At 42.3% G+C, this 16921-nt stretch overlaps 1 protein-coding gene across 1 annotated transcript in view; it reads right to left on the reverse strand.

The window, feature by feature from the left end:
- Positions 1-230: 230 nt before the first annotated feature.
- cnppd1 (cyclin Pas1/PHO80 domain containing 1) overlaps positions 231-16921 on the reverse strand; it is a 29101-nt gene continuing 12410 nt past the window's right edge. The window contains exons 3-8 of the mRNA XM_060898490.1: positions 11654-11735; positions 11376-11496; positions 11084-11212; positions 10891-10952; positions 3517-3634; positions 231-3280 (exon numbers count right to left, since the gene is read on the reverse strand). Of these exons, the coding sequence (XP_060754473.1) occupies positions 2786-3280; positions 3517-3634; positions 10891-10952; positions 11084-11212; positions 11376-11496; positions 11654-11735 (1007 nt within the window). The 3' untranslated portion in view covers positions 231-2785. The remainder of the gene's footprint in view (positions 3281-3516; positions 3635-10890; positions 10953-11083; positions 11213-11375; positions 11497-11653; positions 11736-16921) is intronic.

Consider the following 16921-nt stretch of genomic DNA (forward strand, 5'->3'; position numbering starts at 1 on the left):
GAAAAGGGTCTATAGGCCGTTTAGAGAGATTATAATGTGTTATAAAAGGTGTTTGTAATATTTCAGCTTTGGCGAGAAAACTGTGAATAAACAGCAGTGAAACCAATTCTCTGTTTTTTTGCGGTGTTTTTTCGCCCCAGAACTCTGCAGGTGGCACGAGGGCATTGGTCTCGAGAAGTTGACCGTTCCAGCTGGGGGAACACTAACAGTCAATCAGAGCAGCACAAGAGTGGTGTTCTAAAGTATTTATTCGATTGATGCGGTCATGTTTTTAAATTGCAAAAAATACATACTGCAGCTTTAAACAAGGTAAACTATTCTCCAATACAATAACTCGACCCTCTGTGTAAGAAAATGTTCATTTCTCATCCAAAACCAGCTCAGAGACTTCCGACATTGCTTTCTTAGATTTCTCAGCGTTCCCAGATCCACTGCGTGATCAATTTCATCCCGGATCGCTCGGAAATCTCATCCCTGATCAACATAAAGCATATTTAAATCAAGATTATAAAATGGATCTCTGGGCCATGCTTTTGTCAAAATTCTATCCAACTACAAGTAGTTACTGGGAAGTTTCGGTTCCTAGCAACTCGATTACCTTTTAAGGAAAAGAGGTGGAGCTAAAATGTTCTGTTCTGAATAGGGGTGGGGCTAGGAAACCTGAAATAAAGAAGAGTTGACAAATCTATTCTACGCATATTCCAGCTTTTTAAGATCTCTTTGGAATTATGAGCACATGACCTTTTTTTTTTTTTTAAAGTTTGTGATAAACATAAAAGACCCACTTTACATGATGCTTGCTTGTATTCAATCAAACCCTGGATTCATCTTTAAGCTGTATAACAAAACAAAAAGAACTGATATGCAGTCTTGAATAATGGATCAAAAAAAAAAAAGCCGCGCGAGATTTTTTTTTCCCCCTCCGAAAATAGATTTAACGACCTTCCCACAACAGAACTTGTTCTAACATGTTGGAAAAAACTAAAATCCATGAAAAAAAACATCCTGATGGAGGAGATTTAAGTTGCTATGGCTGAAAGATGTTCTGTTTTCCCATCATGCGAAGTGAGAATGCGTTAGTTTTAGCGCCCTGAAGGATTTCGTTCCAATTTGCCAGCAAGAACACGAGTGACACGCCATGGCTTACTTTTAATCCGTTTTCATGATTTTGTGATGTGCGTGTTCGGGCAGCTATCAAAGATTCGTTCCCTTTTACAGTCTCTTTTTTCCTTCGTCTTAAAAGCTCAGCTTGTTACTTTACTGCAAAAAAAAAAAAAAAAAAGTGTAAACACTGGAGACTCCTTCCAAAACTTTCATGTCTCCTTCCAGAAAACTTCACATTTATACATTTCTCCTTGTTAAAAAAAAAAAACGTCATTATTATTAGCTTTACATTACACGCAGTATCCGCCGTCCGAGTCCTGTTCCGATAGAAACGGGAACTACTAATCAGAGCTGCTGTTCCAGGAAATTAATCACATTCTCACCAAATAAAATCAGGAAGTCAGCAGTGCTGCGTTATAAACATAACATCCTCATCCTAGAGGCCATTCTTGTTTCGCATCTCGCGTTTTAACTTCTCTGAATACTTGCTAGGATTAGCACGCTATTTCCAGGCTAGAAGAGCGTGTGACGTTACTGAAGTTTGGGATCCACCCACTGACCCACTCATCTTCACTCTGTTCAACTCCTTCACCGAAAACTACGCTTGAATAAAAATACCCTCCCTTTCGATTTAATACTTGCCCGTCTGTGCTCTTGACTTATCGGGGTCTCCACTGTACTGTGGATTGTTAAAAAATAAAATAAAATAAAATGCGCCAAACGAACACACTATGAAAGCTCACACAACCTGTAACGATGCCAGGATTGTCGTTAGACTCCGAAAGCGATTCGAATTCTTCACGATCGTCAAGAATTCCCGCCCGCGCAAAGACACTCTTTCACAGGTAGGGGGCGATGTTGATGTTTCGATCCTCACCTCACCTCAAGAGCGGAACGAGATTAACAAATCGTACAAAACCTTTACCGAAGCGCAAAAACCCTTTACTCGTTTACTTCATTAGAATTTTTCTTAAATAATACCCCAAACACCAAGACTTGCATGAGGAAAAACGTTTGGAGGAAACCTGAGCACAGAAACAAACCGTACGGCTGATTGTTGAAGACGACTGACTCGGTTGCCACATACTACTCCGTTTCAAAGGATTTCTAGTTTTTTTTTTTTTGTTCGAACAAAATCAATTAAAAAATAAGTAATAATCTTTACCTTGTGCACCGACTCAAAAATCTATTTCACTGTTTATATCGCAGCGCTTTTAATTATGAACTAAATGTGGATGCCATTTTGTTTATGTTCATTAAAAATACACCCAAATTAGGGAGGGGAGGGGGGGTTTGGAAGTAATCTGGCAACTCGAGTGCTTTTTGAGTGTGTGAACTACTTCTGAAATTATTTGTACTGGTTTATAAATAAATCACTTAAGTTTCTAATTTATGTTACATGCGAAGCACGTGATCATATTCCAAATTTAAAAATGACAAAAAATAAAATAAAATAAAATCAAGGATTGGTTTAACTGATGGTCAAGTTTTAAAATGTTTTCGACACAAACATTTTCAAGCTGTGCTCCAACTCCATCCTGGCATCCTTTTGCCGTTGGACCAAAGTGCTTTTTATATTTATAGAAGGTGCTAAATATACAAAATCCCACCAGAAGGAAAAAAAAAAAAACAAAAAAAAACACACATTACAAACACTGAAAGACGGACAATCTGGCGTTCTCTAAGTCGGTATGAGGAGAACCTGCGCCTTCCCATAAGGCATTGCGGCTTCAGGGCAACAGCTGTGTCTTTGAAAAGCGGCCAGCGGACTCAGGTGTGTGTGCGGGAGAAAAGGTGACTGAGGAGAAGCGAGGAGATCGGGAGAGGAGAACCAGGAGAACGAGGTGATGTTCTGAGCGCCGCACACGTAAAGCTCTGATGCCTGGGCGTCTGAATGAACGAGAGTGGAGAGGAGGGAGCTCCACAGGGAGAGGGCGGAGTTCGGATGGAGGGGAGGAGCAGAACTCGGGCCGTGACGGTGGCGGCGATGGTGCTGGTGGAGATCTGGGGCGTGTTCGGGTTTTTGGGTGGCGTTGGCGAGGACGCAGCAGCGAGGATGGAAGAGTGCGGGATTTACGGGGTCGGCGGCCAGGAGGTTGAGCTGGTGAAGAGCCGCGGAGGTGGCGAGGAGACCGGTGACGCTCGTTAGGTACAGGAGACCGAGCATACATGTGACCTAGAGAGAGAGAGAGAACATCTTATTACTGAATTCCTCTAGTTGCAATTTCATTTCATTCCCAATTCTGTTTTAAGCAATTGATTTTAACATATAAAATAACATACACCAAACACTGCATGCACATTCTCTGACAAGACCTTATAATAAGGCTAATCATTTCTGTATATATTACATTACATCATGTTTCAGGTCAGCTTTTCACTCCAGAACGATGGCACGATTATCAGTCGTACCTTGGCGAAGTGTTGGTAGATCGCGGCGAGCGCGTTCCTCCAGTTGGCCTGCTCCAGCAGCACACACAGGTCAGTGTACGTGTACCAGCCACGCTTCGTACCCTGCCGCTCCGCAATGCTGTCAGGACGACGCAGCAGATTCATGAAACCAACAGCACAGACCAAAAATTCATGAATTGATTTTTATTGGCAGCAGATCCACATACAGTACTGCGCAAAAGTCTCGGGCACCCTATCTTTTTGCTTCATCGAAACTTACATGGGTGCAAGTAGAAAATTTTCAAATCAGACGTACATGGTGCAGCCATGCGGGGGGGGGGGGGGGGTTTACAAAGGGAAGTGAGCCCCCCCTTAGGGCTCGAAAAAAAATTTAATTTCAAGTTAAAATGGTTGTCTCTCATACAATCTCATGCAAACATTTATAATATTAATAGTTATATGATTTGCATATTCACATCAAATGTTTAATACATTTCATCAATTCATCTGAAATAATATTTCAAGTACAAGGCTTGATATTTCAAAACATCTAGCAACTAATTTCAATGTTGAAACAACCGTTTTTAATATGCCTTTGCTGCGATACCTTTTTTACAATATATACACTGGAACAGCTGTGTTGATTTGGTCGAACAACGTGCTACATGCGTGAAACATGACACCACACTAGTCTGGCTAACGCGACTTCAAAGCTCTCCGAGCTATTGGTCTGGCCAAGATATTCAGCCCAACCGTTTCCCAGAGCCCGTGGTTGACCCGCCTCCCTGAAATGCCTCAGTTTGCTACTGGTCGAAGCCAGAAAAGGCTGTGACGAAGCTTAAACCAATCACATCACTCTTTCCTCTGACGTATGTGACGCGACGGGGCTAACTGGTAGATTAAACTCTTACCGAAGCCGGTCGGGAGCAAGGCGAAAACGTCCTTCCTTTCAATAAATACCTCCAGGGCTGCTCTTTGCTCCGTTTTCAATGAGAACTTGCTCCATGTTCGTAATGTTTCTAGTGAATGAAGCGCTTCCGGCATAGATTCTGTAAACAATCTATGGCTTCCGGTCGCAGTTCTACTACGTCAGTGCCTTGAACACGCCTCTACCCAGGGCCGTTGGAGATGCTCAAAGCTGATTGGTTCCCGATTTTTCGGGAGCTTGGAAGAGCTGGAGATAGCTTGCCTGGCCAGACTAAGTTTGCAACAGGCCCTCGTGTTGCGTCACGCTTAGGATGGGCGGGCCCAGGCTAACACCACACATGTATAACACCGTGAAACAACGGGCTAGTCAGGACCGCTCGTCGGTGAGCGGCGTATAAATTGAATGAGGTTTGTGGCGAAGACGAGATGAAAAGATTTGTCTCGTGCAGAGACTGTACCGCTGAGAGTAGAGCCAATGATTTTCCGTTTCAAAATCTGGCTTTTTCCGTTTCGGACAATGAAAATTTCCGTTTCACAATTTCAGTTCAAAATTGTTGTGTTTGGCTCCAATTTAGTAATTCTGGCTGGCATAATTTTACTTGGGTTTCAAAGTATTGCATCTCTAGACACAAATGGTCCTTTGCATGATGGTCATTCATGAAAAAAAGCATCTAATAAAACAATTACACTCAGTGCGTTTACATGCACATAGAGAAAATCGAATTTCTGCCGTTGCTCGACTGAAATCGAAGTTCTAAATGCCATGGAAACACCTTAGCTCGGCTGAAATTGAACCGAACTGGATTTCTCGTAATCGAGCTACGCGACCTAGATTATGCGATTTTTGCCGAGCTACTTAGTGCATGTAAACCCTATCGAGCTACGTAGTCGAGCTACTTACTTCAGCACTGCGCCTTCCGGAAGTGACGAGACCACAAGCGGGAAACACAACAGCCTCAGTTGGGGAAAAAAAAAAAAAACCCAGCCTCGGTCGGCATGACACTTCAGATCAACTTCAACTTAGTGCCCATTTTATTAGGAACACGTCTGTTCCTACATACAAACTACAAACACTCCTTGTGAACACGGAACTGATAACTTTGCTTATACTCTTGAACAATGTTGCCAGATACTGCTGACGTTTTCCAGCCCAAAATATGTTCAAAACCCGCCAAAATGCACTTAAAACCGCCCAATCTGGCAACACTGCTCTTGAATAGCTCTTCTTCATGACGACAACCGGAAGTGTACCAACACGATGGGGCGTGTAGCGCCACCTGTGGCTCGGGTGCATAATGTACCTCACACAATAGCTCGATTTCCTTGTGTGCATGTAGGACTGGATTTGTCTGGCACCCCTGCTGGGACCCTTAGCTCGATTACCAACAGCAGCTCGATTTGGATGTGCATGTAAACGCACTGACTGACAGGAAGCTGATAAATTGCATTAATAAAAAAAAAATTAAAGTGGGATCACAGATTGAGACAACTCAAAATATTTTACTTGACATACTGATAACAGATAAATCAAGAAACTAGGATCACCGTGAACTTAAAACCCAGTGTTTCCCACAGACCAGGTAGCAATTTGTGGTGCTCCACTGTGCCGATGAGGGAATCGTGCGCGGTGGTGTCGTGGCGGTTGGTGGAGTCGGTCATTGGGGTGTATGCAAAGTGTTTACAGCGGGCGGTGTTCAAACACACAGTATTTTTCTTCAGAGTCACCTGCTGGGACTATTTTAAAGCTACAAGAAGCATTTGAGATTATTCAGTTCAATCTCAATTCTTTTAAGTTCTTTAAGAGAAGACAGCTAAAACAATTTTTACCAGAACCCTGCCTGGTTTCATTCCTCGACCCAACTTTACATTACAGTGCAGGCCATTAGTTTGCTGGGCTTGATGTAGGTGGAAAACCTGTCTTTTAAATTTATGAAAATTACTCACCAACATTCAAGTTTTTTCACCTTAGTTTTTGCCTTTTTGGTGGCAATCTTTCAATCATTCTTTAGTTGACATTCAAGGAATAAATTGCAAAAAACAAGCTGGAGGTTTTTATTTTAAATATTGAACTCAACACTTACCACAACCAATACTAAAATGAAATAAATAGTATAATGTAACAACAAAATAATAAAATATCATAATTAGATGTAAGAAACCACTTAAGGTAACACCAAGGCAACTAAAGCTAGCCGCACACTATGCCGATCCAATCCACGCGGTACCAAACCGACCCATTTCAGAGCCGACTCCTGACAGGGCGCACATATCCCCCGACTGTTGACGAGTGCAGTCGCGATTGAAGCGACACCAAACGAGATTATGCGAACCAAGCATCATAAACATTCTGCTAAATATCACGTGACAACTTAATAGCTTTGTGATTGGCTATTGGATATAGTTACTGTTAAATCCAACACTTGAAGATGCTACAGGCTGAATTACAAATGACACAACATGGAATATGTAGCGCACTATCTAGGCTGCATGAGCTATTATTCCCAACCTTAAATAGTGCACTTATATAGGGGAGTTAAAGCGATTTGGAATTCAGCCACACAACTTGAGCAGAGTGGCTTTCCAGCCCACTGTGTCTATGGATAAAGCTTCAGTCTATGGAATTACAGTATATACCTGCATTAGGTGCTACCAACACGTATTTCTCGCACTAGAAATTGTGTTTAATGATGTCACGTGTTATATGTGAAAAAGATATGATTGGCTATTGCTAGCAACTCTCGCCGATCAGTCTGGCTCCCCATTACTTTTTCGAATAGGCTGTGAGATGAGTCGGTACCATCGAAAACTAGTCTTTACGCCTGACTTGCGACTTCAGTTGGCTCAGTACGCTGAAAATCGGCGTAGTGTGCGGCTAGCTTAACAATCAGACCCTCCAGGATTTCGCAATGTTGCGATTTGCAACTTCAACCAATCCCCGCGAATTCAGGGCGGTGTTGCAATTATATCCAATCACCGCAACTTTCCTGCAAATTTGACCAATCGTTGGCGTCGTCTTGAGGTGATGTCGACAAACTACCTTCCGCCTTACTTCCGTGTATACGTTCAACAGAAGCAGCATGTGCGCAGTGTTGCCAGATTGGGCGGTTTAAAGTGCATTTTGGCAGGGTTTGAACATATTTTGGGCTGGAAAAAGTCAGCAGTATCTGGTAACACTGCATGTGCGAGTCAGTGTTTATATAGTCGGTGTGTGCGCGTGAACGAGAAGAAAGAGCACTATGAATGAACGGAACGATACGCAACTGATTTTTTTTTTTCAAAATCGCAAGTCTGTGTGGCGATAGGAATCCATTGTGTGGCGCTGTGCCACACAATGGTCTATGTATGGGAAACCCTGAAACCCATCTCGTATATAATATATGCAGTATAATAGCATATATAATCTCAATATAATATTGAGAGTACTGATAAATTAATATTCAGTAATGCTTACTGAGCCTGTAATGACAATACTCATAACTGACTGTTTAAAAATATTACTCTATATCCATCTTTTTTAGTACACCACGAACTCATGAAACAATGTTTCCTAACAACACAGAACACACTCTCAAACAGACTAGAATAGTTTAACTTTGATTGTAATGACAGTCTTGAATATTCCTTGCAGATCAATCATTGCGCGCGCTCAGAGTTCCTAGAAACGCTGCTCGATATCGCCATTATGATAGAGCATCATAAGTTGTTTAGTGTCGGTCTCCGTGAGACTGAATCTTGTGTCATGTAGATGATGTTTATACATGGAAAAGGAGCGCTCAACGTCCACACTCGCCACTGGCAACCATATGGCGTCCTTGGCCACCAGAGCATTCGTTTCTTTTTCGCGGTCGCCATTCTGGTTGCGACGCGGGGAGCGAATCTGTAAACAAGCAGCTCATTGGCTGGCTCGGTGTGCCACAAGCCAATCACAATCACCGACAAAGCTGCCTTGACCGGAAAGGCATGTTGGCTTGGGCGTTAGCGGCGGTTACGCAGAAGCCTTCTGCGGCAGGTACACTTTGACACGCAAGCAATGTTTCACTATAAAAATTCCGTAATTTCCGTCTGTTTTCCGCGATTGTGGAAAATCACTGGCCCTATGAGAGTGAGACAGCCCCCCCCCAAAAAAAAATCTTAACGGATTTACACGATTTGGAAAAATGACTTTCAGAACTGAAAAAACCGGAGCTTCCGGCACATGCCGGAAAACTTGCACCCATGCTTCTACATTATCAAGTCAGTACAAAAGCGTTTTAGGAGTTCCAAATGTCTGTTTTCGAGCACAAAATTAACGTTACAAGAAAAAGAAAAAAAAATTTGTATCGGAGCAGCAGAGCACATAATGACGACTCCTGGGTTTTGGTGCAAAATGAAGGAGCGAGTCCGACACTCCAAGTGTCCAGAAGAACCGGGGCTGGTTCTGGAAGACGTTCAGGAAAACCTTCAGCTCGTTTCTGCATAAGGCGCCGTTTACACATACCCGGGTATTTTTAAAAACGCAGACCTTTGCCTTCGTTTGTGCCTTTCGTTTATACACAAACGGAGTTTTTTCCTCTGAAAACGATTCTTTCGAAAAACCCCGGCAAAAGTGGAGATTTTTTGAAAACTCCGTTTTGCGTTTGTGTGTAAAGAGACCAAAACGGAGTTTTAGGCAATCTTCGCGCCACAAAAGAGCGACCATTGTACATATGACAAGCATGGAAACACTCAGAGTAGCAGCATTTCTGTTATCAAGAGCTTTATTCGCCTGTTTGCTTTTGAGAATAAAGCTCATTGACCAGCAGAGACGCATTAGGGCTCGGAGGGCAACAATTGCGGAGCTTCTGGTGACCAAAAGAGCCCGACCGTACCACCGCCAGCATCGGCGATTTTGGGTTCGACCTGGACGGACTGCTATCTGGTGGGAGAATTTCGAGAATGGCGTTGTCGTCCCGGAGGGATGGCAGGAAAATTTCAGAATGTCGCGATCCTCACTCCTGTTACTCGCAGAGTTGGTACGTCCGTACATACAGGGTGAGTGTACTCACGTGCGCGCTTCTGTCGATGTCATCAAAAAAGTTGCCTGCACACTCTGGCGTAGTTTAACAGCTCTTGACAGCGTATTTATGCGGATCGATATAAACGTAATTTTTTAAAAAAAACGCAGCTGTGTGCACGAAGTTATTTTGGAAAACGGAGTTTAGAAAATATGCGTTTTTAAAAATACCCGGGTATGTGTAAACAGCGCCTAAAACTGCACTCACTGGACCTGAGACCAGGGCTTTGAACCGGTTCAAGGAACGAAAACCGGGAACTTTTTCTATTTCACATGGAACAGAAACGAAACCAGAAACTTTATTATTTTTTTATGCTCCGGAACAGAAACGCTTATTAAAAAGAATGGTAACCGGTTAATACCGGTTTTTATTTCGTTCCTCAAAGTTTCCGTAGCCTACAAATAAAAAAGGTCATTCTTCTCCTGCGCAAGTTTCTATGACCCGCTGGGGTTCACTTCCTGTGTGACGTTCGCTGACTGAATGGAGAGAGCGGGAGGGTGGACTACTATCACGTCTCTACATCTTAAATAAGAGGTAAATATTGCAGTCTATCGTTATTCAAAAACGTCAATTTCAAACACGATATCAATATATTTGTCCACGTTAATGAGAGGCTCGCGAACATTAAATGACGTTAACCTCTGTTAGCCTATCAATGCATAGGGCCTGACTAGCCTTTGGTAACACACTAAACGAATTAGCTTTCAGTTTTGGCACTTTTTCTGTTTGTGTAGATGGGAAGACATACTGAGAATCCAAATCGCCAACATTTGAAATAATAATTGTTTTGAATTATTTCTTGTCTTATTTAATGAAGGTTGTAATAGAATTAGCCTACATTTGGCTTAAGCTGGATGAGACAGAGACATAATTTTATAGCCATTTGTTAAACAGCTGGCAGGGAACGTAATTAACCGTTCCGGGAACGAAATTTTTTTTGTTCTAACTGGTTCGGGAACGTCTATTTAATGGTGGAACCCAAAACCGGAAACGTTAAAATTCCGTTTCTGTTCGGAACGAACCAATAGGAAAAAAATTCTGGTTCAAAGCCCTGCCTGAGACTATTTTTTTTTTTTTTTTTTAAACCAAAGGGGTCATCTGACACCAAATATTGACTAATCTTTCATTTATTTTTTTTTTTTAAACATTTAAACATTTCATTTCAAGCCATTTTTGGTCGACTGCATTTCTTTACACGTGCCCAAGACCTGTGTACGTACACAACAGTGCAAAATATCTAAATCAATCAATGAGGCTTTATATACAGTACATAGTTATAGAAATAATATCCTTTAGACAATATATTCAGCGTTTTTAACAATTAAAAAAAAAAAAAACTTCTTGGCTAGTTTAGCTCGTTTGAATTTAACCTTTCTGCTCTAAATGTAATAACATGGTGACGTTTTCTGACCAAAAAATAAAATAAAATACTAACCAGGTTTCGAGTTGGCTGAGCACATTAAAGAACTCCCTGGGCTCAGCAAACAGGCGCCAGTCCTAAAAAACACACACATTCAGGAGGTGTTAAAAAATGGTGAAAGATATATTTAAAACCTGTGAAGTCCTTGTTTAATAAAACAGGAAATGTTGGTGTACTAGGGGAAGGATGTTTTAAGTCGTTCACATACGATGGCACTGAGGAAGTTCAGCTCGAGCATGTTGACCGTCTGGACATCCAGCTTTCCAGCGGCGCCCCATTCGTCATTAAAAACTTCCTCCTCCTCACCTTCATCGTACAGATATTTACTGGCAACCATCTGCATGGGGAGGCGGAAAAAAAAAGACTTCATTGACGTTACTGATAGCAGGAGCGAACTGGTTTTGTTGATGTAAAACAACTGCTAGAAATTTTTAGAAATGTATTCCTTTTGTCTAGCGTGCTGGCAAAGCTATTCGGCACTGTGGACAGAATCATCTCACCATGGAGATCAGGAAGAGGTCAGAGGACGAGATCTGCTGCAGGTACTCAGGGTTTCTGTGTCGGAGTCTTTCGATGTAAACCAGGGCCAGCATCATCGCACAGGGGGAGATGCACGCTTCTCTGAGAGGAGGAGGGGGGGAGGGACATTTATACAACTTAAACGTACAACAAACGTATGAATGCGATATATTTATATCAAGTTTCATCGAGCTCTCATCACGTTCCTTATTCCACTACAAATGAAGTTTGATGCTGAGGGAAGTAAACACGCACTCACCTGGCTACATGGGCTGCGTACTTCTTGCGGAGTTTCCGTATCGGGCTTGGGGCTGATTTCTGGAGAAGTTCGACGGCGATATCTAGCGTCAACCACAAACAAACAAATCTCGTGGACCCAGAATACCCACAATCCTCATGCTTCACTTTAACAACGAACGTGGTCCAAAATAATAAAACACCAGGTTACGCAATATACAACCCCGATTCCAAAAAAGTTGGGACAAAGTACAAATTGTAAATAAAAACGGAATGCAATAATTTACAAATCTCAAAAACTGATATTGTATTCACAATAGAACATAGACAACATATCAAATGTCGAAAGTGAGACATTTTGAAATTTCATGCCAAATATTGGCTCATTTGAAATTTCATGACAGCAACATCTCAAAAAAGTTGGGACAGGGGCAATAAGAGGCTGGAAAAGTTAAAGGGACAAAAAAGGAACAGCTGGAGGACCAAATTGCAACTCATTAGGTCAATTGGCAATAGGTCATTAACATGACTGGGTATAAAAAGAGCATCTTGGAGTGGCAGCGGCTCTCAGAAGTAAAGATGGGAAGAGGATCACCAATCCCCCGAATTCTGCACCGACAAATAGTGGAGCAATATCAGAAAGGAGTTCAACAGTGTAAAATTGCAAAGAGTTTGAACATATCATCATCTACAGTGCATAATATCATCAAAAGATTCAGAGAATCTGGAAGAATCTCTGTGCGTAAGGGTCAAGGCCGGAAAACCATACTGGGTGCCCGTGATCTTCGGGCCCTTAGACGGCACTGCATCACATACAGGCATGCTTCTGTATTGAAAATCACAACATGGGCTCAGGAATATTTCCAGAGAACATTATCTGTGAACACAATTCACCGTGCCATCCGCCGTTGCCAGCTAAAACTCTATAGTTCAAAGAAGAAGCCGTATCTAAACATGATCCAGAAGCGCAGACGTCTTCTCTGGGCCAAGGCTCATTTAAAATGGACTGTGGCAAAGTGGAAAACTGTTCTGTGGTCAGACGAATCAAAATTTGAAGTTCTTAATGGAAATCAGGGACGCCGTGTCATTCGGACTAAAGAGGAGAAGGACGACCCAAGTTGTTATCGGCGCTCAGTTCAGAAGCCTGCATCTCTGATGGTATGGGGTTGCATTAGTGCGTGTGGCATGGGCAGCTTACACATCTGGAAAGACACCATCAATGCTGAAAGGTATATCCAGGTTCTAGAGCAACATATGCTCCCATCCAGACGACGTCTCTTTCAGGGAAGACCTTGCATTTTCCAACATGACAATGCCAAACCACATACTGCATCAATTACAGCATCATGGCTGCGTAGAAGAAGGGTCCGGGTACTGAACTGGCCAGCCTGCAGTCCAGATCTTTCACCCATAGAAAACATTTGGCGCATCATAAAACGGAAGATATGACAAAAAAGACCCAAGACAGTTGAGCAACTAGAATCCTACATTAGACAAGAATGGGTTAACATTCCTATCCCTAAACTTGAGCAACTTGTCTCCTCAGTCCCCAGACGTTTACAGACTGTTGTAAAGAGAAAAGGGGATGTCTCACAGTGGGAAACATGGCCTTGTCCCAACTTTGAGATGTGTTGCTGTCATGAAATTTAAAATCACCTAATTTTTCTCTTTAAATGATATATTTTCTCAGTTTAAACATTTGATATGTCATCTATGTTCTATTCTGAATAAAATATGGAATTTTGAAACTTCCACATCATTGCATTCCGTTTTTATTTACAATTTGTACTTTGTCCCAACTTTTTTGGAATCGGGGTTGTACATTTTATATAAGAAAATATACAAAACAAAAAGGTTACATCATAAACCAGGGTCCTAATAGAGGAGGCGTGGCCTATACAGCAGTCCATCTTCGTGAAGACATGACTTTTGTACCCATCCATACTAATGAAAGAAAGAGGTGTGGTTTCTGTGCCAGCTAGTCCTAATAAAAGAGGCATGGCCTATATATCAATGACTACCAGTGAAGGAGGTGTGGCGGCTTTGCCTGTCAGTCCTAACGGAGGTGTGGCCTATACATATATCAATTAATCCTTGACTGGCAAGTGACGTCAAAGCGAAATAGAAACCCGGATGTCGGCCATGTTGGTGGAGGTACAAACGCGGGGTCAAGCGACATTCCATACAAAACGGTCACGTGTGCGCGACTCTGTTTTTCCGCTGCTTTAAGCGTTCTTTCAGCTCTGCCATATCTTTGTGCTGGTCACAGCAGTACTCGAGACCGTGGCATGTTCCAATTTTTTCGAATTGCGTCCGTGATTCAGAAAAAGGGCGAGGAAACTCTGAGGCTGAGTACGGAGAGGCTGAACAGATCTAACAGAGGCTAAAACCAAAACAGCTCATGTTTGCGGTCATCGTTTTATCTTAGGTGAGATTCAAAAGCTCTCTCGATAAGATCATGGAAGCAATTTATTTCGTGCTGCTAGAATTTTGCTATAAAATGAGCGAGCTCTTGTCATGGTTCACTGGTTCACTCTAGAGATGAAAGTGGAGCAAAGAAAAAAAATCCTGAACTTTTGAAAGTCAAACTAAGATTTGTGTGTGTGTGCGGGGGGGGGGGAATGTCCCTCGAAAAAATTTTAATAACATAACACGCAAACCCCTGCCTTCTAGTGCATTTTAGTACTTATTTTCACTAAAACAAGTTATAACTTTTAAGCCTTTTTCTTTCATGTTCATTAATGATTAACATGTCAAAAATACCAAATTTAATTCCACTAATTAATGAGTAATTTTCAGGAGTGCATTTAGAAAACGCAGTGATTTTCCTGCTACACAGTTCATTACTTTGAAAAAAAAAAAAAGACAGTTGAAGGTAAACTCAGCAAAATCCCAAAACAGTACTGTTAAAAAGTAAAGGTCTGGCCATTATTAAAAAATGTTCTGTTTCCGGTCCACCGGCCGGGTGAGTGCCGTTTGTGCGGTTGAAAATTTTTTTTAACGCCGGTTTTTCGACATTTTTTTTGGGTTCGTAAACCTAAAATCGAACTTGACATTTCCGCATTCCCAGGGCGATTGATCAGTATGGGAAGGTTTTGGATGTACAAATCGTTTTGAACAAAACAGACATCAGATTTTTTTAATTTACCAAAAGTAATTCATCGCTGGTGGCGGCACGGTGGTGTAGTGGTTAGCGCTGTCGCCTCACAGTAAGAAGGTCCGGGTTCGAGCCCCGTGGCCGGCGAGGGCCTTTCTGTGCGGAGTTTGCATGTTCTCCCCGTGTCCGCGTGGGTTTCCTCCGGGTGCTCCGGTTTCCTCCACAGTCCAAAGACATGCAGGTTAGGTTAACTGGTGACTCTAAATTGAGCGTAGGTGTGAATGTGAGTGTGAATGGTTGTCTGTGTCTATGTGTCAGCCCTGTGATGACCTGGCGACTTGTCCAGGGTGTACCCCGCCTTTCGCCCGTAGTCAGCTGGGATAGACTCCAGCTCGCCTGCGACCCTGTAGAACAGGATAAAGCGGCTAGAGATAATGAGATGGATAATTCATCATTGGGGGAAAACTAGAGAGATTTCTAAATGTAGAAGGGGAAAATGGGGGGGGGGGAATTCAGCAGGACTCTGTGTTGAACGGAGAGGGCTCACTTCATTTTCATGAAGATAAGAATTAAAAAAATAATTCATTTCACAACTGCAGCGCAGTGCTCATTCTTATACAGTGACGTGAACATGAGCAACACAGCAGCTCTGCAGAGCCTCACCTTCACCGAGACTTAAAGCAGATACGCAGAGCCATGGCCTCACTTTCGTTTACAAACGCCTTGAGACCTCAAGAATGGCACAGGAATAGTTTTAAGCGTCAACAATAAATCTAATATAGTCATTTTTATGATTAAAGTGATTTATATACACTGGAGATCAAAATTAGAGAACAACTTATAAAAACTTGAATAATTTTGAAATAATACCATCTTCACTGCTCAACAGTTAAATGACATTTTATTGTGTCCATATCATGGTTCAACAACATTTTTTTCACAAAATGACTAAAGGCATTTCACAAAAAAAAATATTTTTCAGAAAACGCACTGATCAAAATTAGAGAACACACTGATCAAAATTAGAGAACAACAATCTGGAACAAAAATCTGAAGGTTACAACAGTCAGCAATTAGTAAGAAGTGTACAGGCCTCTGCTGTGAATGACTTCAGCACATCTGCGGCCACAGGATAGCACTAGTCTCTCACACTGCTCTGGTGTGATTTTGGTCCATTCTTCTTCCAGCCTCCTCCACAGTTCGGTGATTGTAGAGGGTTTCTTGACCATAACTTTGTCACCAAGGATTTTCCAGAGGTTCTCTATTGGGTTGAGATCAGGACTCTGGGCAGGCCATGCCATTAATTCAATGTTTTCACCTTCAAGGAAATTCTTTACCCGTTTTGCTGTGTGACATGGAGCATTGTCCTGCATAAAGACTGCAGGCTGATCGGGCGATGAACGCAAGTAAGGAACCATGTGCTGTTGAAGAAGGTTCTGATACACATTTACATTCACTCGGCCATGTAGCTGTACAAGAGGCCCAACTCCCGCAGCAGAAAACATGCCCCAAACCATGACACTTCCTCCTCCACCTTTCACTGACTTCTTTACACACTTTGGGTTTAGTCTTTCTCCAATGTGTCGCCGAACATAATGCTTCCCATCAGACCCAAATAAATTAAATTTGCTTTCATCACTGACGTGAACCCTGGACCAGTTCTCCTCTGTCCACACAACATGCTCCTCAGCAAAGCTCAGTCTAGCTTTTTGATTTTTTTTGCTAATGAGAGGTTTGGTCACTGCAGTGTGGGCCTTCAGTCCAAATGCTCTTAAACGGCGAGCCACTGTATGGCGAGACAGATCCTTACCATGTTCAGCACTGAACTGGTGAGCAATTCCACCTGCAGTATGGAAACGATTACCCATTGACATCCTTCGCAGTGACCTGTCCTCTCTTGCATTTGTCTTCCGTGGACGACCAGCCTTCTTGGGCGACTTGAATGAGTTTGTAGTTTTGTAAAGATTCAATATTCTTGAAATCACAGATTTGGAACGATCAACTTGTCTTGGTATGGCTGATAGGGTCATCCCTTTGGTTTTCATCTGGACAACCTGCTGCCGGAGGCTTTCAGTCACTTTAGAACGACCCACCATCTTGCAAAGTCAATGAAACTGGCAGTTAGAATGCCACTTAAATAGGGGTTGACTGATAATCAAGGAAATTAGCACCATGTGCTAGATTAGCACCATT

The sequence above is a fragment of the Neoarius graeffei genome, chromosome 18, assembly GCF_027579695.1.
Source record: "Neoarius graeffei isolate fNeoGra1 chromosome 18, fNeoGra1.pri, whole genome shotgun sequence".
Lineage (NCBI taxonomy): Eukaryota > Metazoa > Chordata > Actinopteri > Siluriformes > Ariidae > Neoarius > Neoarius graeffei.